The 24,767-nt window shown below is 36.3% G+C and overlaps 1 protein-coding gene across 13 annotated transcripts in view; it reads left to right on the top strand.

Moving 5' to 3' along the window:
- The first annotated feature begins 229 nt into the window (after positions 1–229).
- The window catches only part of LOC117415248 (membrane-associated guanylate kinase, WW and PDZ domain-containing protein 2), a 302,693-nt gene continuing 278,155 nt past the window's right edge, over positions 230–24,767 (top strand). For 5 of the 13 annotated variants that reach the window (XM_059027156.1, XM_059027154.1, XM_059027152.1 and 2 more), the window contains exon 1: positions 231–757. In XM_059027156.1, coding sequence (XP_058883139.1) covers positions 460–757 — 298 coding nt within the window. In that variant the 5' untranslated portion in view covers positions 231–459. Of the gene's footprint in view, positions 758–24,767 lie in introns of all 13 variants that reach the window. The other 8 variants (XM_059027163.1, XM_059027153.1, XM_059027160.1 and 5 more) reach the window with 3 other exon arrangements.

Raw genomic sequence — 24,767 nt, 5'->3', positions numbered from 1 at the left:
CTGAATCTCAACTGATACGTGCTGTACCACGTAACGCATTTAATGAATATGTTGTCTTATTCACACACTGTACAAATGTGAAGGTTCTACATCTCACCGACTCCATCTGAAACATTTGCCTTCTCAGCGAACAAGTTTAACCCGCAGTGTTCAAATTGAATGCACCGCCTCTTTATGTCTCCTGCTGGCTGTTCTGCGGAAAGATAGAACCCTGCCTCTCTTTCCCAGACATCACATCCGGGTCAGTTGCCTGCAGCTCTACAATATTAACCAGCTTCACAGTTACATTGTAACGCTGCGTTAGACACAGCTGTGTAATACGAGCTAGCTGACATGGGTATTACCATTCGCATCCAGTATTAGTGAAACGACCTGGCACCGCTGGGACAATACAAACAAAACAAAAAAACGCAGCCTGCACAGAGAACTTTAGCAATTCATGCAATATTTATTTCAGTCATGTCCAAGAGTCTGAAAAAGAAAAGCCACTGGACCAACAAAGTCCACGAGATTGTCATTTGCAGGAATGAAGAGGGAGACCTTGGGTTTGATTTAAAAGGAGGTGCTGAGAATGGGCAGTTCCCTTATTTGGGAGAGGTGAAGCAGGGCAAGGTGGTCTGTCAGAGTGGCAAACTATCCCAGGATGAGTTGCTCTTGGAGGTCAATGATACCCCGGTGGCCGGACTTACCATCAGGGATGTGTTGGCTGTTGTCAAGCATTGCAAGGATCCCATCAGGTTGAAATGTGTCAAACAAGGTGAGTAATGTGATCTTGTAAATAATCCCATCGCTTTGTGTTGTGTTATCAAAAAAACAAACAAACAAAAAAAAACGAATACCAATATTGTACACCACTTAGCTTTGACAGTTCACAGTATCAGATGTCAATTAATGTTTGCTGTATTGAATGACAACCACTTATAATCTGCAAAGTGCAACTATGATGACGGGCAAAACGTTTCGCCATTCGCAGGGGAGTCTGCGAAGTTTAAAATGGACAAAAGCGTGGGCCGTTATACGTAACCTAGATACTAGAACCAAACTTTGTTGAGTGCAGTCGTGGGGATGGAGAGACAAAAATGTCTAGTAGCAAGATACATGTTTTATTATTGCCGGTAGTGTTGTCGTTATTATTGTTATAATTTAAAAGGCAGGGGAATTGAAAAGGTGACGGTGTTCTCAGTTCGGGTGGCTGTAGATCAAGAGGATCGTACAACTAGAGGAGATTTACTGATCTTACTTTTATGGGTCTTAATCTGGAAATATGTTGCGTGATGTACCAGTAGCAAATGTGTGTCGTTTAAGAACGTTTTTTTTTTTTATTATTATTTTATTTTTTATAACAACGTGAACATGTTATTAGCATCAGTCTTGGGCGTGGTGTTATATATGTTGCTTACTGTATGTATTTGATGAGTCTTAGAAAAAAAAATAACAACGTTTATTTAGCCAGTTCTAACTATTGGAATGGTAAACATATATCACAGTATATAACATATACTTTCATTTTTTGTTGTTGTTATTATAATTTATATTGGAGTTGCTAGTTTTGTTTTTGTGTCTGGGATGCTACCACCGCTGTCTAAAATAACACACAACAGACTACATTTGAAAAAGTAATTTATTTCTGAATAAATATTGTATATGGACCCTGACCTTTTAGGAAGAGTTGCTTTGATGTTGTGGACAGAAAATGGTCAAATCTGGGCTCTTGGGTTTTAAACACTGGCTTTTTCTCTGATGGAAGATGCCTGGGTGATTGCAAATAAAACAGAGCACACGCAAGGTGGCAGTTTGATTCCTATGATGTATTCAGAAAGTGATTGTCCATTCACCTAGAATTCAAGGGCTTTAAGTTTTTTAAGTTAATATAATCACAGTGTGACTGTAGCTCAGGGGTGAAATTCTCAACAAAAAAGTGCAGGTATTCATATGCACAGCTGGTACACAATACATTTATGAATACAAAGTAAGCCTTAAAAAAATAACTGATAAAGTATAACCAATTCATCATAAACAAAGAAGGTGAAAATACTGAAAGGTGTGTACCCTTCTGCATATCACTCACTCACTGTAATATAACATTTAAGTTAAACCTTAAATCTATTAAGAAATATTACACTATGCAGTAACTGCTGTAGAGAGGGAGTTTTGTTTCAAAATATCCTATGCTATATAAATGTTATATAAAATGTATATAAAGAAAACAACTGTTCTGTGAACAAATGATACAAAAGGTCTTAGTCAAACAATGCACAATATGGACTGAAATACCCCTCTATTTTTTAATGTACCAGGCATTACTCTTATAAAAATTACTTGGCCATTTCAATCTCTTCAGTCTCCATTGTATTCTCTGAAATCCTCTCCGTACTTTCCAGACCCTGGGTGCTCACCTACAACAAGACCTGGCCATGCTACAATAATAGCCTTGGATTAGAACATATATCCCTGTTTTTTTTTTTTTTTTGTTTTGTTTTTTTTTACGGATTACTTTTTTACAATATATTCTGTGTACTTCTCTGTTGTGTTTCTGTGTAGATCAATTGTACCATGATCTATTCCAGAAAAAAGATTAGTATATTTCAGGCAGAAAAAGTATACAAGTAGACATCAGTTTTTTGGTGTTTTTTTTTTAAATCCCTGGTTCCTACACAATAACAAAGTGACAAATTACACATTTTCATAAAATAATATAATTACTGTGGTTTACTTATGCCTTTACTTGCAAGTGCACACTCAAATTTAACTTAAACTGTAGAAAAGGGGGCATTGTACATTTACAGTCCTCATAACAGAAAATACTAGGATCACAACAAAGCAAAACTCTGATCACAGTAATTAACATTTACCTTGCAAGTTGGACCAGTGTTTGAAAAGCGTAAAACCAGACCTGCATCTGTATCCCGATTCTGACTCGCTTGCCAGATCTGAAGCAGCACTTTACTTTGTTGATCCTGTTTTTTATGTTAATCCCTGCTGTCCCACACATCACTCTCCATTTTCTAAATCGGAGCAAGACAAAGCACGTGATAATTATTTCTAATATTTATCAACTGTAATTTATGGTGGACACTAACGTTAATTTTTGCCTTCAAATTCTTGTGCAGCAATGGTCGTTTGAATATTCAGATAGTTTCTCCGAATTTAAGAAAATTATTAATAATAATTAATTACTCCATGCTGCTGTTTTCATGTCTCACTGCTAAAGTCTTCTCTCGTTGAACAACCAATGGGCACTGACACAAAGAAATGGGCAGAGATTTGTGACACATGCCAAAATGAAATCTAATCGAAATGAAAGCTCGACCAATCAAAATGTATTTGCTTACGATTGTAAGTCGCCCTGGATAAGGGCGTCTGCTAAGAAATAAATAATAATAATAATAATAATTATTATTATTATTATTATTATTATTATTATTATTATTATTATTATTATCAACATGCAGTGATTATACTGACTTTAACGGTGGCCAATAGCAGCTAAGAGACAGAGAAGCAGTATTAGGAATGAAAGCACATTTGAGAAACGTTGCGCTAGTGTGAATGAACGGAATGCAAGCACGTTGGATGAAAAGCAGATGAAATAATACCCAGTACCCAGTATCGGCATTAAAATAAGACCCGGTAAGGGGTACTGGTGAGTACCGGCATTTTAGATACATTTAAAAAAAAAAAAAGATAAACCATTACAAGACTCTCAAGTCTATAGGCCTTGTGGGTTGGATTGTGAGGTTGCAAGCCTGGTCTAAATGGTTTTCTTATTTCCTTTTAATACATTTGTGAGAGAGGAAAAAAGCTCCCTGCTAGGCTTGAATAGAATACCTGAGTCATTAATCATATTGAGGACTGGATGAAGAGCTTTAAAGATAAATATTAATACACTGTACTGACAAGAAATTTAAAAAATGGACCTTGGAAAGGTCATTAGATGACTTATTAGGGGAGATGGATGATTGTTTCTAAATGCTTCTCTTTTTATAAATTATTGTACTGTAAGCACTTCAAAGACAAGGGCAAAGTTTAATTTTCTGAAAGGAATATAACATGTTTAAAAGTATAACACTAGCAAGGAATTGCTTACATCAAGTTTTTTTTTTTTTGGCACTGTGTTCTTTTAAATGGTTTTATTCCTTTCAGAGAATTTGCCTGTAGCACTTGTTGCGAAGTAGGGCATTTTAGAGACCCAGCCTGGTGCTTAACTGTGCACTGCACATCTGTTTACAGGCCACGGAAAGCTCAAAACCTGAGAACGTGTTTAAGAAAGACAGTTCTACTCAAAAAAGCAGACAAGTAAACTAATCCAATATACTAGCACATGTATGTACAGTATATCAATGCCTGGTTTTATTTATTTTTCATTGGAACTCATTTAATTCGTTATCTTAAGCCCTTTTCACACTGGTCGGAGCCTACCCGGGTCAGCACCTACGTGATTTTACACTGCTTTTGATAAAGCAGAGTTGACCTGGGTGACAGACGCAAGTACACAATGCGCATATGCCCCGGAAGCAGCTTGTTACTGACGCTTCCATCCAAGCTTCTCTGGATTGAACCGTCAGCCCAAATGTTTATTAGAGCACATTTTTCTTCATCCCTTCTGCAATCTGACTCATGCTGTGTCTCAGTCAACAAAAATATGGCGAAACAGAATAAACAGAAATGTTCCTTGCGGAAGTGAAATCTTCATGCAGGCATGGCTGATTGTTATTTCATCAGCTTACGAACGACCGTCATGCATTTTGTCTTGCTCGACCCGGGTCAAAGCATGTAGACCTATATCCTGGGGTGGGTCGCTGCGACCCGGGTACGACCCAGATACATGGTTTCACACTGCCCGGGTAACCAGAACCCGGGTCCGAACTTTGCATTTGCCTTCTAGAAACTAGCCTGAACCAATGTCGCTCTGCCACGAGAATATGAGTAATTAATTTTGAGTATTTGTTGAAGATATACTTTAATGTAAACTGAATACTTGACAGTCATTCAGCCTCTGTTCTTACTGTATCAGATGTTTTTCATAGGGAGGCTGAAGTTAGATCCAAGTTTGTTGTTTGTTTTTGGATTAACAAAAAACTGTTTTTTCCCTTTGTTTTTTTAGCTTTTGAATAACAAAAAATGAACAATGAACCAGTTTATTTTTCAGTTTTTGAATAACGAACAACAAACCAATTTTTTTCGTTTTTACCTCAGAAATGTGTTCAACGGGCAAAGCTGCAGTATTGATGTCTTAACACTGAATACAGGCGTGGCCTTAATATTGGAGTTGACATTACACTGAGAGTCTCCCATCAATCACACGGCTTTGACCTTTGATTTTAGTTTTCACTCCTCAATGAGTTCTGTGATTCAAATGAATGGTCTTTAATTAAAAACTGGTGTCTTTAGCTATACATGCATTCATAATTAAGTTTATTAATATTTAGATATTAGGAAAACCACAACCAATCCCCCAAATATGTCCCCATTATTTTATAAACATCTAAATTAAATCATTGGTCTAAAAAGATCCATTGGAATGCAGCGATATAAATCATTTTATCCTGTTCAACTGTCAAGGGATGTAGTCCAGCATACACAAGCAAACGTTTCTTTAAATAACTTCAGGAATCATTCTCTAAAAATATTTTTAGGAAACCTTTTTTTTTAAGAAACTGCTAGACAGTAAGAACATTGATACAGATTTGCATTCTGTATTGAGCATGCCACTGTAAAAATATGCTATAGAGTACAGATATGAGGCTCTAGATGATATAAACAGTGGCAGGTCCTAAAATGCAACTTGGACAATATAATCATGGCATATAAGAATTGCCTTAAGTAATGCATTCTTTTTGTTGTTTAGATTCACTATGTATCATTTTCTGTTTGTCATTAAAGCCTGGTGAATTTTTAAAACTTAACAATTTTAAGTGGCCTCAGTCGCTCTCAGAACCATGTCTAACTAAGTACGTCTCGTATCCCAGAGTGTAACCATTAACTTGTCCCCCTACAACACTCTTCCTTTTGTGGATGTAGGAACTACACCAGGGATGAATAATCCCTTGAGGTAATTCCTGATTGGACTATTAGATTTTTCACAGATTTAAAAGATTTGTACTGTTGGATATGGGCTCATGTTGTGTCATCAGTGTCCTACAGAAGAGATTGTAGATTTGACGGAATTTACACACACTTATTGAAATTGGCCTGAAAGTCATCAGTATTATTTTCTTAAAAGTAGTCATGGTATTGTATTTATAGCATCTTTTTTTTAGTTAACAAGCTACTCTGAACAAAAAAAGTAAGAAAAAAATGTTTAAGATAGCCGTAAGATAAATAAAACCTTGTGAAGTTGTTTGTAGGGCTTTATTTAAAGTACTTTTTCTTCACTGTCATGGTTTATGCATGCTTAATCAAAAGCATATCGAACAAACAAACAGACTTAATTCCAATTGGGTTGAGTTTAACTGGATTAAGCTTGTTCTTTTAAATCTTTTTTTTACCCAAACAGTCCATTTATTGAAAAAAGTGGTACCTGGTTAGGGCTACAAAGATTGGGGGAAAAAAGTCATTTCTACCTAAAACTGCTACACAAATAACCTAAAACACAAAGCTAAAATAAATATACAAATACAAATATTAATTACAAAAATGCATATACAGACAAATTTATACCATATCTTTATGCAGTAGTTTTCAATGTATTTATATTTAGCATACATTAAGAAATGGAATCAAGCAGGTAACAACTTGGACAATCACCAATGCCATATTTCTGTCTGAACCATAAACAAGTCTGTAAAACTCAAATCTCGTTTTTTCTGTCTAACTAATTGAAAGTGCTTTTAATTCAGCCCCAGTGACAGATGGAAAGACAGAATTGGCTGTTAAAGCATGGTTCTAGACTTTAACTCAAAGTGTCATGTTTGGATTGTCAGGTTGGTTTAGCGCTGCAGGTTTCAAGAATGTTCGTTCTTACAGGAAGGAAGTTTTTTTTTAGCTGGTTGTAGTAAACATTTGAATACCTGGTGAAAAGATGCACATTAGTGATGAAAGCTGCTTTGGTTAGTAACTATAGCAACAACAGGATTGAGGTTCATCTGTGTATTCACAACACCTACATTTACATAAAAAAAAGTTTAACACAAAACAATTTGTAGAAGTGGTCCAGACTGCAAAAGTGGAACAAAACAATTGTGTACTTTAATGCGATGAATAAATTGAATGTTTGCTTTAAATTATGTCTTCAGCTTCATGTAAAATGCAGAGAGGTTCTACTGTAAACCCAATAAATCCATTTAACCAATTACTATTGGTTAAAATGGATTTACATTTGGGAAACTTCTAAAAGCTCTCATGAAGACCGGTATTTCCCTTTATTCAGGAATATTGGTATCTATTTACAACCAGTGTTATGTGTGTTTGTAAAGAACTGCTAATCCACAGAATTGAACAGAATCTCTTCTTTTAGCATAACAAGCTACTTATAGCGACAGTTCCAAGAGCACTGTATGTGTTACATGGAGTGCTGATGATGTGGGTTTAATGAGGACAATAACTTACTAGAGATTCTGAGATCAAGGCTTTCATCTGTTTTTTATCTTATAGAGAAACATCAGTCACTTCAACCACTTAAAGCTGACACATCTTGTGCTTCACAGACCAGTGATTTCAAAATCCCCTTTAAAAAATTGCTTTCGAGCCCACAAACACGTCCGTGTCCATCACTTACAGGATTTTGCACTTAATCACATATTTCTAGAATGCTTACTGTGAAAAATTCCTGCGAAACTTTGTGTTTTTTTTACTTTCTCGGGAACGTCTGTTTATGTTTGCTGCAATTCTTACGATTAGGGAAAAGCAGTTTACAGTAAACTCCCTGGTTTATAAGTTACATTGCAGTTACTATTTATTTAGAGTGAGTATTGAGGTTTTATATATATATATATATATATATATATGTGTATATATATATATATATATATATATATATATATATATATATATATATATATATATATATATATATATATATATATATATAGTAATACAACTACATATAACTGTAAAATAAACTAAAGAGTTATTTCTAGAATCAGTGGCATTTATAAATTTAAAAACATATATATTTTTTTATATTTTATTTATTTTACACTAATTATATATATATATATATATATATATATATATATAAATTAGTGTTGTAAGCACACCTGAATCCTAAGTCCATTGACGAGCAACAGGTTTATTTATTTATTAATTAATTTATTATTGGATTCATAATTTGCATTACTAGAAGTGACATCTTTTGTAGTCTGCAATCAACAGCTTCAACGAAAGCTTCATATCTGTTATTGGCAAACTGCAGCTACAGTATAAAACAGAAACACAGTTTGGGCTCCGAATTAAATTTGAGAAGCAGGACAGAAGTGTGCAGCAGGGAGACCAAAATCAGGAGGATACGTTATTATCATTATTATGTGAAAGTGTTATGGTGGAATGTCATTGATGTCAAATTTAAAGTGTAACTGACAGAGGCTTGGCTCAAACCGCCTCTAATGCCTCTTTTCCACTTTACAACCAAGCCGCGCCGGGGCCGTACTGAGCCCTCGCGGTGCGGTTAAGGAGAGCCTGGGTTGTTTTTCCGCTGCAGAGCCAAGCCATGCTAACGACGTCACACGCAACAAGACAGTTGTTATTAATTATTGTTATTAATTAACTCAGTTTGCCAAAAGATGCGCAAACAAATGGTGTTAAAAAATTAATAGACCAACGTACAGCTGTATCTTATTTTGTAAATATATTTAGGAATTTCTTTATAATCCACAAATTTTACTGATTACATCGGCTAAATAAAGTTCAATTAGTTCTGTTGAAGGGGGAAAAAAAGATGGTTTTAAAAATATGATTTAAGGATAGTTTTTTTGTTTGGGTGCTTAAAAAAAAAAAAAAAAAAAACAACAAAAGCGAGAACCGTAGTTGTATGTATGGTACAGCTGCATTTTGTTTTACTGTATTTTTGTAAAAGTTTAGAATTTTATTTTTAGCATTTGTTTTCATTATATTAGTCAAGGATGAGAAATTTGGTAGAATTTTGTGTTTCTGAGTGTGTTGTTAAGTGTACCGTACCCGCGGTTTATGTCCATTTGCTTTAAATCCTCAGAAATTTGAACATAAACTTTCTAATTTCTGATGACTCCAGATCTTCCTGAACACTTCTATCAGCTCACAGATAAACTACAGCCTGCACGTCCTCAGCGTCCCAAGGCTGTACTTTTCTCTCATCACACTCGCTGCCCGGCATGTTGCTTGTTGTTGGTCTTTCTGGAGTGTACTGACTGATGCAACATAATGGTGAAAATCGACAACCCTGACATGGCTAAGAGCCAGATTCAGATGTCTTGTGAGGCCGGAGTTTTACAGTTTGGTTCTCACTCGGCTCTGCCAGTGGAGAAGGGGTATTACGGTCCTGAAGCGGGCATCCCAGCCAGTGTTATAAATTAACTGGACCTGTTCCCATGTTAGATCTGGATGCTCAGTTTCCGTCTATGAGCATCTGAGGCACACTGTTAATGTAACTGGTGGAGGTTGGGTGCAAAGTGGCTGACACACAGCCCCCAAGCAAGCATCTTGGACATTGTACAAAGGAATCAAGTCAAACCCTGGGCAGCATTATCTGTAAAAGAAGGGTCATTCCACAATACATGTTTGCCTTCCTGTAACAGTGTGCTGGTAGACCATTTAAAATAAATATTGTATTAAGCTTGAGGAGGTGGTGTTGGAGGTAATGTGTTTGTGAGAGGAGGGGGGAAGGGAGAGAATCGCCAATTATTCATGCCAGATAGGAAGAATGTTTATTCCAACTCATTCTTTCTGAAACAGGCACTGTCTGACAATAAGAGTTCTAGAAACAAAACAAAATGTAGTGTGTGCAAGTAGCATATCAGACTGTATGTATAGAATGTACTTCATCTTTATTCCAAGAGGTGAAGGAATTCTACAGTAGTGTAACTGACATCATGAATAGTTTGTTTTTTTGTGGCAGATTTGGACTAGCCATTATTTCCGTTTGTAAAAAATGGTACTTGTAATAAACAAAGAAAGTATAGGAGGTTACCATTGTCCTTTTTGGTGAAAAATATTTTTTCAGAAGGCAGTAATAAATAGATGTAAGCAATTGTTGTTAATTTATAGTTTCCTGCAGCTAAAAGCTCTCCTCCCTTCTCATTTCACTCCCAGCACACAATGATTGAGAGCCTGGTATTTTCTCATAACTTAGGAATGCAGCCCTTTTTCTTTTGGTGGAGTTGAAGAGATTTAAAAAAAAAAAGAAAACAGTACATGGGCCGTGGATTTTAAGTTTTGAAGCCATAGTTGATTTCCCTTTTATATAAAGGCCACAGGCTTTTTTATAGTAAATATCTGACAGGATAGGCAATTCTTGTGATAGCCTTGTTATTTTTGTGGTGTGGTTTTGAGATTCAAGCAGAAGTGAAAGGCAAATATCTTAGGTAAAATAGCAGCCTTTATGAAACATCCCTGTCACAGAGTGTGTAATTAATTACTGCAGTGTTGCTTGAAACAATACCGAGTAGGATCTGAGTAATGATTAATAAACGTGAGATTCGATGTGTGCAGCACGATCTTTACCAATTAGAGTGTGAGGAAAATTTTGGGGCAGTAATTTCAGGTACCTGTATTGCACACTGTACTACAGCAATGCCTTTTACAAAAATGTTGTGCTTGTGGGAAATCAATGCAGTTCAGTACGTGAGCAAGACTTTAACTGGGAAATATTTTATAAAGATCAAATTAAACAGATTTATAATCGTAAAAGGCTATCGCAAAGATTAGCAAATTATGTAATTCATTTTTTGTTACCCAACAATTACCGTCCAGTTTCGGTTTTCTAAAGCTCTTTCTGCATTGAACAGAGCCAAATCCGTTCAATGTATCCTGCATGATTTGTTGAAAGAGACATCACAGTATATGTTTATTTTACAATTTGGACTAAAGGCGATTACAGCCTAAAGTGAAGAAGGAAAATCATGCAACAATGAACTTTTTACAATATATAATTCATTCTGCAGATTAAAAGTAGAGGGATTTAACCATGCATGTTATTGTTCCTTGTCATCTGGCTTTTTCTATAAGACCTTTTAATGTCTATATTAGGTGTCCGATAAAGCGATTCATTGTGTGAAGAAGCACCTAACTAAAACACATGTAAAATTACTTTAATTTTAAAAGGACATGCCAGTTCAGCCTGTGAAAGTGTCCTTGAGATAATGTTAGGGCACTTTCACACCTAGTTCGTTTGACTCTTTGATGCAGATTGAAGTGTGGTTAGGTTCGCTTGGAGTGATATGTGAAACCTCTGAGAACTGTGAACCATGTAATCGCACCAAGATGCCCATCAAACCAAGTGAACCAAGATCACTTGAAATGGTGGTCTTGGTTCGCTTGGAAGGGGACTCGGTACGTTTGCCACTTTGCTCCATTTCAACTTTTTGCAATGTGAAACAAAACGTATTCCAGTTCGCTTGAAAACCAACGGCTCCAAACAGCGAAGCAAATCGTGGAAGTGACGTACTTCAGCAAGCACCAAGGAAAGTGTCTCCCCTTGTCACACATATGCAATGCAAACACACACATACACACCAGACAGGAACACCATTATGTCACATGGACACAACAGCACATCACACAAAAAAAAATACTACAGGGCTGATTTACTAACTGGCTGTTCAATGAAATGACGCTAATAGTGTTTGAGATTTAGTTACTATTTCAGCAAGCATGTTCTTTAAGCATAATAGCAAAACTGTCACAAACAAAGTAAAGTATGAAATGACAACTGAATAATGATTCAGCAGATGTATTGTGTCTGGCTTTATTATAATGGTGTCATATAAACTTGCTGGGAAAACATTGTGCCAAGACAAAATGGTACTGTCTGTACAGACATTAGTCACTGTTGCATTTACGCTGCTCTGCTTTAGTTTAGTAACCCAGTTCCTGTTGCATCTGTGTGTTGCCACACTTTCACGCATACAACATTTACAACAAGCTACTATGACTACTAATATTATTATTGTTATTATTATTAAGACACCTAGGTGTGAAAGGTGCTATAATAAATTAAAATTATTATTAATAATAATAATAATAATGATAATAATAATAATAACAATATTATTATTATTATTATTATTATTATTATTATTATTATCAGGGGCTCTAAGTTTTAGATTTTTAACTACTGGCCCCTTGGGCCACTGAGCTACTGTTTTTACTGGGCCGGCTCAATTTTATCTGGCCCAGTATATTTATATATATATATTGTTTATTTTTTTAATAAACTTTTTTTGCTGTGCCCCCCTTCAGAATATGTTTTATTTATTTTTTTGCTGCCCCCTCCCCTCCCTTCTAGTAAACAGGACAGTATTTAGATAAATAAGATTTTCCTAAAATAACACTTTGTAACGTCGCGTGTAAAATGAAACCAGGCTCCACGCAGGCAGTAGCTTTGTGCTTGAATTCAGCAGTTTATTAGCACAGGTCAAATAAACAATTAAGGACCACACCAAAGCAAAACAAAGTAATACAAACCTATCTCTCTGTTTAATTCCAGTCTCGCTCTCACTGAGACAGCATCTGTCACTTGCACAACTGCGCTCATGCACTCCTATTTATCTCTTTGCATTAAACCGCACCCTCCATCCGCCTTCATCAATCCTGGGCATGCCATTCGGACCTCAATCTCCTATCAGCATTCTAGGGGTACAAATGCATGTCCAGGACTGATGAACCCGGACAGACTGGCAACCAACACTGAATAGTAAATACCAAGCAGTCCTATAAATACTGCTAGCTATAGCTTGAAACCTACGTTTGACCTCGGCAGAATGTCAGGTATGGTTACGAAGCTGGTTGTACGGTATTTGTTAACCTATTTGTTTTTCTGTGGGTCTCTCGCTATATCGCGGCCCTCGATAAATAGCGGATTTATATTGGACCCCGGCACTCCAGGGACGGCTGTGGCATATGATTAACATGTTTTCATGTTATTATTTTTTATTAACAGTAGTCAAAACAGACATCTTCGCGCCAAACAGACATGTTCGCTTCTCGTTCTCATTGGTCAGTTTCCCTAGTTATGCCGCTTGTAGCTCCAGAATTGGATCCAACATATGTTTATGATCCGACTCCAGTGAATTCGGATCCAATCCCAATTTTTTTTCTCGTTTGTGCAACCAGCCCCTGGAGCAGCGGGTAGTCCCATATATTATTTGGTAGACGGTTCGGTACTGTCCTGTACATACTCAAAGATGAAACAAAGAAACCATTCTGTAACGCAGAAGCCGCCAACTCTGGGTACGAATGTTTAGTGATTGTATTTCTTATATTAATATTGTTTTTCTGCTGACAGTCCTGTGCAGTGTAATGTTTAGCTGCGATACTTTTTCATAAATATGTGATTTCTTGTGCAATAGCAACGCCTCCCCCTACCCCGATATAACGATTCATAGCTGTAGTACTTTCCATGTTTTGAATTTGATGCCTTGGACTAGAAGAATTGGAGGTAATTCTATTCATAAATTCACTGTATGGCAACAGCAGTTAAAAAAAAGGATTTTCCTAATGTTTTCATAGAGAAAGAAATCTAAGGAAGTACTGTTGTATACAGGTGATTTTTTTAAAGGATCGTTTTCTGCATTTTTAAACAGTTTTTCAGTGGTAACAATGGACTGGATACTGACGTAAACTGCAGCTACGTTCCAGCATGAATGTGACACGCGACTCGGTTAGAAACATCTGAATTTTGTATCAGAATACATGTCAAAAATATTTGTTCGATTGTTCGGATATTTGTCCCAGCACTATTATAAATACAGAGTGAACTTGTCAGTCTTTTTGATTAAAGTACCTCACACAGGTGACATTCGGCTTCTCAACTCAGAAATTTATTAAAATGCTAAATTACTCATTATTTACACTGTGATCCACATTTGTTGGGGGGGAGGGCGGGGGTGTTTTTTTATGAAACGTGAGTGCTATGGCTGTTATTGTGTGCACTGGCAACTGTGTTTAAGCAAGTTAATACACTTCTGCAGCTTTTCAAAGAATGGGTAAAATGGAAAAATATGCAGCATGCTTGTTATCCCAGAGATTTGCATTTAGATCTGCATGAAGATGTAGAAAGAGGAGCATTATAGTGAGGCTTCATTGTATCATGAATTTGTAAGGGTTAAGATAAAATGCATAAGAAAAAAAATTATGGATGTTCACAATTACATAATAATTGGATGTTCACCACCCTTTGTTCTAACTTGGCAGGATTCACAACCATCAGTTGGAATTGTCATGGAAGCCTAGATTTCCCACAAAGTTCAGTCATGCATACTTTTCTCGGTGTGTTTTTTTCACTTAATTTTGCTCATGGTGTCATTAGTGTACAGTATGTCGATGGGTGAGAGTAAATGCACATTACTCTTTAACTGTCACTGGCAGTATAGCTCCACAGTTATAAATTATGGCTTTAGTGTCTAGAAGATGCTGGGAATGCTCTTGTACAGCAGAAATATGTGTGACGGGAAGTCTTTTTGGTTCCAGCAAAAAGGTTAAACAATAACCTTGAGAGACTGAGAGGTTTACTACTCATGTTTTTGTCTTTTACTGCTCCATATTGCTAACCCCACCTTTTTAAAAACTGGAGTGCTGCCTAAAAGTCTGACTTCCTCTTTACTAGTTAGTCAGGCTGATCCAGTTATTGAATAATATTAGGGTTTATGGAGGCTGTCTGTAAGTGACCTAGTGTATAATAATCTGGGGAGTATTTGGTGTTTGTCTGTATTTATTTTACATTTACATTTTTGAATCTCGATAACCTCTTGTCCAATTGTGATTTAAAAAAAAAAAAAAAGCGAAAGGAATCACAGGTATTAGTAAAACGTGTGATATAAAAAACAAATGAAAAGAAGTAAGAAAGTAAGAAAAATAACCACATACAGTTAAAACTCTTCACTGAAAGGGCTACATTCCTTTCCTGTTATCATGAGAAGAGGAAACGCATTCTGCAACATCCTACCACCAATGTGATTGATATCCAAGAACTCTCTCGCCACCTTCATAATAACAGTGGAAGTCCCTTGCCAGAATCAAACTAATGTGTTACTGTAAGCTTAAGCACACTGAGGGCAAATATTGTTCCACATCTGCCCCATTTAATGGATTGCCTTTTTTGGTTCATTCAGGCCTAAGCATTTTATTATAAAAGTGTTTCTCTGCTTAATTATTTTGTTTTATTTAATAAATACGCGCACAGCGCTTCAATCCGCAGTACTGCTCTGTCTTCTTTGTGGTCTGTGACGTCAGCACCAAGCCATCCTGCCACAGCCTCATTTACCACTCTTTGACTGTGTCACTACTGTGTAACATGCTGTCATTTATAGTTGCATTGCAATTTTCCCATAGTAAAGTTTGTGGCAGATTATTTAAAGATTGTAGTGTAGTGGTATACTTAACTACAATATCCATACAATTGGTACATGTATATAGTTTGTAATATTTGGGGCCGCGCTGCTAAAGGTCAACAGGAAAATCCCAAACACCAGTGGTCCTGCCTTGTAATGATAGATTGGGAATGATTCAGAAAAGGGAAATATTTAAATAGTGTGTATTGCAATGTGTATAATCATTGGATGGTTGGCTGTTGAATATGTTTTACTTGTTCAAATTTTAAGCCGTTTAGAATGAATGTCATTGTTCATAAATACAGATGAAAAGTTCCAGTGTCATTGACCTCCACGTGTTTGAATGGCATGCCTTCTGGGTAGCACTTTTCCTGTGTTTTACAAGGCATTTTATAATTGAGAGCAATAACATGTTTAAGCAGCCTACATCCTGTTTCAGCAATGGTAAGTCTGAAATGTCATATTTCTCCCATGCTGTGCTTCACCATGTGTTACTTACTTACACTGTCAGCAGCAATTGGCACAGCCTGGGTTATGAGTAAAGTTGGGATATAAAGTATAACTCATAAGCCAAAACTGTGTAATGTGATACACCTGTGGGATAACAAATGATCTTTTAAAATGTCTCTCAGATTGTCATTGTCTTCAGGGTTATTCATAAATTGTAAAATGTATTCTTTGAATCATCTACAAATGTCTTAATTAATAATTACAAATTGTGACACTTTTAAAAAAACTAAACAAAAGCGATCTGAGAAGAGGAACCTACTGTAAAATGTAGAAGATGAATACATCTCACACAGTAGCCAAGTGAATCCTTTACTGTCACTCCAGCACCAAGTAGATTTTCAAACAGCCACTGTAGTACATACAGGTGTGGCTGATGGGGGTGAAGGTGGGCTCACATATATACTTTCCTAAACTCTGATGCTGAATATTATACAGTTATCACCTTTTAGAATGAACAAATTTTACTTCATGAAGTGGAATGAAACCTGCTGAATAATGCTATGTTAACATATTGCATTACATACCGCTTTGTAGTTTTCCATATACTGGTACTTCACAAAAATTGGCATTTTGAAAATAAAATATGAAATACTGTACTGCTAATACTGTGTTAAGTAATAGCTCTAAATTATGTTCATACATATATTTTTTTATAATGTCTCAATCTTATAACTCTAGGTTATGCAAAACCTTTGGCCATAGCTGTACATAAAATACTGTGACTTTGTGAACTTAACACTGTTGTGATCATAATTAAATACAGTAGTTGAACGTCAGAACAGTGGCAGAAAAGTGACAAAAGTCCCAGTGAGCAAATCTGTGAGTGTTCGTTAGCACAAAGATAAAAAAAAGGCTCTCTTAGGAGCCGCTGTCATTCACTTCCTAACGCATTGCCTATTTATTCAGTTTTGCTGTGGTTTCAATGTCCTTTGGGTTATACTTTAGTAATCCAAAGGAATGGGAGCTCCTGGCTATTTCTCACAGTTGAAACTGTTAAACAAACCTGTCTGTCGCATTAAAAAATATCTAAAGACTTGACCTGAATGATATAAATAAATGAAGACAGAACACTTGATGCCTGCTAATGTGCTCTTGGCTAGGATAAAGCTTGTGTTTTTGGAGAGTTTTTTTGTTTTTGTTTTGATTGCAGTATGATTCAGTCGACATAAGGTTTTGATTTCTTTAATTTACAAAATCTCCAGCACTCTGTCATCCTTTTATGAGTTTATTTGAATTTTTAAGGTGTTAATATGCAGCATAATGTTGTAGACAGAGATCCCATTATCTGCCATTCAGAAAATGCAAAGTCTTATTATATGAAAAAATGTAAAATATCAAGTATCATAGTTTTAAACTTCATAGTGTTGTACTGTACAAGCATTCTTTTTCAATTGGAAACAATTTGACCTTTCCTGAAAACATTTCCATGTTGTGTTTTTCCGCTCTCTTGTTTTCCCGTTTCTGAAAAACCGCCTCCTTATTGGGTTTCCTGCTGGAAACGTTATTTCAAGTGATGCAGGAAGATAGTAAACAGCACAGCAAGGTCCAATGCATCTTACTGGTATTGTTACTGTATAACTGATTTGCATGCAATACTGGCTCTTAACCCTTTGCGGTCCATTTATTCAGCGCGTCAGGTCCAGTTTATTTTCACACGCGCAGTTTATTTTAGACGCGCTGTTTAAAAGTATTTTTTCACAATAAAACAGGTTTAAAAGGCACTGCATATCAACAGGACACTCAGTACTGCATCTCTAGCCCCGCGCCCACCCCTCGTTTGCTGTTTTTTTCACATACCTCTTGATAGTAGTGCATACTGATAAATCATCTCCTGATCACTCGTTTTATCACCAAACTCCTCAATAATGCGATCCAAGTCATTATTTTATTACTATAACATCTAAAAGAAGCTCTGCAGATGTCTGTGACAGGGTCCGACATTGGACCGGAAAGGGAAAATTGCAATGTCGGACCAAGTCCGACATAGGACCGCAAAGGGTTAATATATACCTTTCACCAGTGAAGTATTGTTCATGTTGACATTCCTCAAGCTTGCTATTGTCTCTTACGTCCTTTGCAGTTCCATTTGTCTTACAGAGTTACATATTGGGTGGCAAAGATTTACACAGATTAGCTGCAGCTAACAATTGTATATCAAGAAAATAAACAAAAGAGGATAAATTGGTTTGGAGCTATGAAACATGGGGGAATTACTTACTGAAATTATGAATTTTATGACAAAACAATGCAATGTTTTTACAAATATTTGCTGAGATGGAATATGTTCTTTAAAACCATTAAAAATAGAACAGCTAGAGAAAGTAAAATATTGCACAACTGCACTAAAACGGATATGATCACTTTAAGAGCAATCCACCTGGAAGGGAAGCCACATAGAATACTATAGTAGTACTGGGACCGGGAACTACAGCAGGAATACCCTGCTAGTAATACCTTTGTGGAAACACAGTCATTTTTAAAAAATCGTATAGCTTTTACCGCAGAAGCAACACTGTTGATTAACATTAAAGCCTTTAAAAACACCAATTATTATAAGCAGCCCCCACTTACACTTCTCTTGAAAAAATACATGAAGTGGAACAAAAGAGATCATTCACAGTACAATGGGATTACTTGAAATGTATTATACAGGACAGTTTTTTTTTTTACAAAATACAACTTGAATATATTTTATTGTTGTTTTTAAAGCATGCATTTTAGTAGAGGCACTGAAGTAAAGTGAGCATATCTGTTTGAAGTTTCAAGGAGTTCATAAAGTAAGGCTCGTTTTCTCAACAATCTTCTTCAGGTAACTTTAATCAAAAGAGTTATGCAGTAACAAAGCAAATCCAAAGACAGTACAGGACGCAATCACAGCAATACTGTCAGCGAAGTTACAGGTCTCAGCAGGTGAAATCTTGAGCAACAAAGCTGCAAGTAAACCTACAGGTCTCGACAGGTGGTCTTCGAGTGTCCCACCCTGGCCTCAAGATGTTGTCTGAGCTGCCAAGACGACAGAGATTGTATGTCTACTCCCTCGTGGCCTCAGAGAGTTTGTTTCTGAACCTGGCGTCGGTGTAGATGTGGTTTTCTGAGCTGCCGTGGCACAGAGATAGTATGTTTGCGATGGTGTTAGTGTAGATGTAGTTTTCTGAGCCCTGAAACATCAGTTACAGACATTAATAAACTGTAATATACTGGCAGGTTATATCCCACTGGAGAGCAACTTGCTCTCTTCAGGACTCGAATGTTGGTTGTGAGTAAGTGAGTCCAGCATGCAGGTACATGCAGGTGTATATATTTTTGGGACAAGAGGTGTGGCTGTCTTGCTAGACAAAAGACTAAAAGAGGGCAATCAGACTCTTTACAAATAGGGGTGGCACCATTGTGTGGTGGGCAACAATGGCAATGAGAGGGGAGACATGTCTGGCAAACAATGTGCTGATTGATTTAAGTAAAAGGCAATCAAGAGTGGGTGCGTACCATTGAAGATATGTTAATCACTTCAGAACAAGCAATCACCACCTCTTCAAGACAATGGCTGTGAGACCACCTTTGAACATCTCCTAGAAACCACACTATGCCGGTTCATACAACCCCCCAAAATACAGTCTGGCTACATGACTGCAAAGAATAGGCTATAATAATTCAAGCAGTACAAAAATACCTTTGCAATAATGTCCCTTCTCTAATTAAAGGTAACTGATGTGATGCTATTGTCAGTGCTAATGTCAATTTTTGCCGCCGTTTCCTCTGGTAGAGCAGCTTCAGTACTTTTGGAGTTCTGCCCCTTTGCGTGATGTCATTAAATCTGCTTGTTTTCAGAATTTGTATAGTACAGATTGAGAAAGAAAAAAGGAAGGCAGCAACAACAGGTAATGATGCATACCAATGAGAAGCAATTATAGCCTGATCGAGTAATAAAATAAATCTTAAATGACTGCTGAAAGGTCTACAACACCGGATCCAGCTTACAAACAGACACAAAGAAAAAAAGAGATGCTTTTCATATCTATTTTAACAGTCCTTTTTAACTGTAGAACTATTGCCTAGTTGAAACATTACCATAAATGCAGATTTGGGTAATGATCATGTTTTCTGATAACTCTGTAAACTGTGTCAGTAGGGGTGCTTATCAGGGTGCTTACCGGCTAAAAAGTCCTGTTTATGCTGGAGGTCTTCAATACATCTCTGTATTATGTTCCATTTACAGTCATTTTAGTGGCAAATTAATATCTGTTTTTCTTTGAATGTAATAGCGGGAGATTCAAATAAAGTTACATTTTGAAAATAGACATATCGCACTATTTATAGTCGCCACAATTAGTGCATGCGACTACATCTAATATAACCTTGAGCACAGGTAAAGCCCTCCACAGCAAGCTGTTTGGTGTGTTGTACAGGTGAAACTCCTTCACATCTACAGCTGTAGCTGTTTCCATGCAAGAGGTCAAAGTCAGGAAATATCCAGTATTCACAAGGTGTCGAGTCAGGTGAGATGCTTGTGGAAGCAGTTCCAGTCTGAGAAACCTGATTGAGGCTCGGACACCATCTGGGAATAAACTATGACACTTTTACTATTTGTTTTCTATAACACTTTTTAGACGACTAGATAAAGAAGTAAAAGGCTGCATCAAAACTAAAAAATATATTCAGTAACCTGAAAAAGAATGATTTCCGTTCAGTCTCTGTATCCTGTCTGATGCAACTTTGTTTATCCATTACAAAATGAAACTAAAGATTGACCTGTACGATTTTTGATTATTGTGGACTTTAGGTCTCTGAGTTGGTTTTGAGTGTGATTTGTTGAGCTCCAGTAGTTTCTTCAATAACTGCCCTACAAGTTATTTATACTGTACTGTATTTATGCTGTATTATCAAGATATGAATCCGCTGGCATATACCATAAACCACTTTCAGGTATGGTATTACAAAACAGGAACTGATTTGATTTACACAAGACGACAAAATAGGGATTGGCTTATTAGGAATTCAGAAAGCAGTGGCCTGTTGGTATAAAATCAGTCATCAATCAATCAATATTTATTTTATATAGCGCCTTTCATAGTGGACCACCATCACAAAGCGCTTTACAAGATAGTGAGGAACAATGCATAATACATTAAATACAGTGAAATACAGGGGCATAGTACATTATTAGTGAATGTGTGTAAACACTGTCATCCTGCTTATTGTTATTGTTTTGCTTGATTCTATGAAGGAAACATTTGTTTAGTTACTTTTCAGTCGCCCGTCCCCCCCTCCGATTTTACCACACCATTTTATAAGCTCTAATTATGTCATTATGTGTGTTAATGCTCCATTTGCGTTTTTATGCTGCTGTGTAATGACTCCAATTCGACGGACCAATACACACAGTAGGTTATTGCTGTAGTTCAAAAGCTGATTTTATCTCATCCCAACATTGATCAAGATTAAACCCAAGGGGAGCTTGTTAAGCAGTTGAAATGTGTGGGCAGGCAATCAGGAAGGTAGCAGTTAGCAAAGTGCATACAATCGTATACAATCATACAGAAGAAATTCAGAATTGGTATATTAACCCATTGAATTGAGACCATTGTCTGCCGTTTTTTATTTTCAAAACAAGTTGATGAAATGTGAGAGTGATTTTGCACTGAAAAGTACCGAAGCCTCAAATTCATGAATATAGTCTCTGAAAGACAGACGTAAAAGCAGGAATCAGACGAAAATATATGTCTTAGTGCAGGGTTCTGTGCCTATATTAAACAAAAATAACAAATCTCAAAAGTTCCCTGTAACAGGCTTGGAGTACAAAACCTGGAGTACTTCTGTGAACTAACTAATACACTAAACACAACTAAAAATAACTGATTAACACAGATGCTATTGATGACTAGCCTTTCCCAGGCTAGTTGGCAGTCAGCTATCCATTTCAACCTGAAATTCTTGAATGTGTTGTTTTTTTTTTTTTGGTTTCCTTCAAATCAATCCTTCAAACTTCCCTCAATCCAGCCACATTCTCACATGGCCGACTTGCCAGCTAGATGGCACTGTACATGAATATATTTAAAATCTGATACCATAAGTTTGTGTATTAGTAGATTTATGGGGAAAACTATGAAATAGGTATGAAATAGTAGCATTCAACAAGGCCCGTCTGCCTTGTCTTCCAGTGACTCTGCTGAAGCAGGAGAGGGGTGGAGCTCAGACTCTGAATAATAAGTGCAAGTTAGTTCTGTTCAACTATCTAATGTTTTGTTCTTTGCATATTATTTTTACTGGTAAATTTATACTATAAAAGTCTGTAATACGCTTTTTATATGCTGCGTTTTATTTGAGACAATTTTTTTTATTTGTGTAGGATCTTTATCTTTACAAGGTAAACGTCGATGCTAATCGTCGATTTGGCACAAAAATATAAATCGAATAGTAGCAAGCCTAATAATCACACAACAAATGCAAAATATGCATAGGGACGGGGTGTACCCCGCCACACCATGTTGAAAGAAATTACGCTTAGGGGGTCCCCGAGTTGCTCATCCAGTTAAAGCTGTAACCAGGCAGTGCAAAGAGGACGAACTTTGCTGGGGACTCCGTAGGGGGCATCACATTGGCTCTGACGCTCCCGGGGTGGGGGATGGGAAACCGGCAGGAACTTATTCTCCTCATCGCACAACAGCGAAACCTACTGACCAGACACCGAGCTATTCAGTAGATAAGGGCTGACCTCTGTCCTTCCGGGATTGGTAGCCTGCCCAATTCTGCTCTGGATTGCTCGGCGTAAAAGCAATTCTGGCTTCAGGCTTGTGAGATCGGAGGACACTCATACGCCCTCAGAATGTCTGTGCTGTGTGGGGACTCGCTGCGGTGAGAAGAAAAATCATAATTGGACGTTTCAAATTGGGGGGAAAATAAGTAAAAGTAATAATTGGTCACGAAATAAAATAAAATTATATATATATATATATATATATATATATATATATATATATATATATATATATATATATGCTTGAGCATTAGGACAATATTGCCTTTTTATGACTGTTGGCTGTTATTGACTAGCACAGTAAAGCTTCACTAAATGGACAAGAATTCAGAGTGCTGGATAGAGAAAAATAATGTATTGTAGCAATTAAGGGGGTACAATCGTGCACACAGAGGCATAGCTCAGTTTCAACAAAGATTACGTATGACACAGGAATGTAGATATGATAATGTTGAGTTCTGAAATTAAAGTGTTGCCTTTCTCAAAGTTTTGGAACTATATAGTATATACTTAGGTTCACATTAATGTGCATCACAGTCACTATATTTACTTGGTACTTTTGTCATTCCAGTTCCCAAAACCGATACATTTATTACACATAAATACTGAAAATAATCTGTTACTCTGCATGCAATACTGATATACTTCACAACTACTCACCTTTTACATAAGAATATTAGTTCTGACTGCTGAGTATTCCAAATAAAATTGACTATACAGTACAGGTACTGTACATTGAAATAATAAACTGAATATAAGCAACATTGGACAAGATTTAAGATCTCCAAAGACTATATACTTTTTTTGGGGAAAGTAAGACGGCATTTTCAGTGGGCAATATTCACTAAGCCTTATTAGCATGAGGAACTGCCTAATGTCACCTTAGTCTGAGTCTGTATAACCAAGTCTTAAAGTGGATTCAAAACTGGGATTTTTTTTTCCTTTTACAATAATAGAATAAATAGTACTTTGGTGTAAGGACCTTAAAAACTGTACTATTCTTTAACGCTGGTGCGAGAATGAGGGATATACAAAATATTGATCCACATTAAATGGAATAATGAAACACACCTACTGGGAATGGACAGAGAGTTTCAGAATATGTATATTCTCCATTGTGTTGGAATTTCCCATCTTTTTCTTTCTTTCAAAAACACAGGTCAGTGGGGTCAGTTTAGATTAAAAGACAGGAAGGTGAGTTTTTTAGTCTGCAATAAACCTTTAACTGGTAGAACCTTCTGTTGATTCCAATTTCCTACCACAGTTTGTAAATAACTAAAAGAATTATTGAACATAACACATTTTCCCTTGTTCTTTCATACACAACTGTCCTGTGAAATGCTTTAGGTTTCAGCCTTTAACAGACCATCCTTGTCTCTAAAAAGAAAACACATTTACCAACCTTGTAAAATCGTGTCTTTACCATATAATTAGGCCTACCTGGTGTTTGCATTTGAATTGACAGTCGTTTTGAACATTTTTAAATGCATGATTTAAGAACTGTTCTATTTTTAATTTGAAAAATGTGTGCAAAACTGAACCAGATAAAACATACATGGTCATTTTATTATTTTAAAAGAGCTTTATCTTCCATTAGGTTCATCTGACAAAAAAAGACCTTGAAACACACTACTTAATTTATTCCTCATAAAAAATTTAGCTTTGGAAGCGTTTCCTTTGTTGCATTTATTTATATTTTATAAACACCAGTTGAATCCTTTTAAATGAGAGAGAAACATTTATTTTACAATGTTATAGTTGCTAGTATTTAAACTGGCAAAAAATATGTCATTATTATTATTATTATTATTATTATTATTATTATTATTATTATTATTATGCGACAATACTAATACCCATTTTTTGTATCTGCACTGAACAGTTTTTAAGCATGACAGTATTAACGTTTCTAGTCTTTGAAGTGGCCAGATATGATATTGTGCTGAATTTGTCACTTTTTGGCTATTAATATATGCTTTTCTGTATTGAATATAACAATAACTGATAATTAAGTACCACAGAGCTGTGATTTTCCAGCAGTGAGG

Source organism: Acipenser ruthenus, chromosome 7, assembly GCF_902713425.1.
Source record: "Acipenser ruthenus chromosome 7, fAciRut3.2 maternal haplotype, whole genome shotgun sequence".
NCBI classification, from domain to species: Eukaryota; Metazoa; Chordata; class Actinopteri; order Acipenseriformes; family Acipenseridae; genus Acipenser; species Acipenser ruthenus.
Note: the sequence above shows the minus strand (reverse complement) of the source record. Positions and strands in the feature narration are given on the sequence as shown.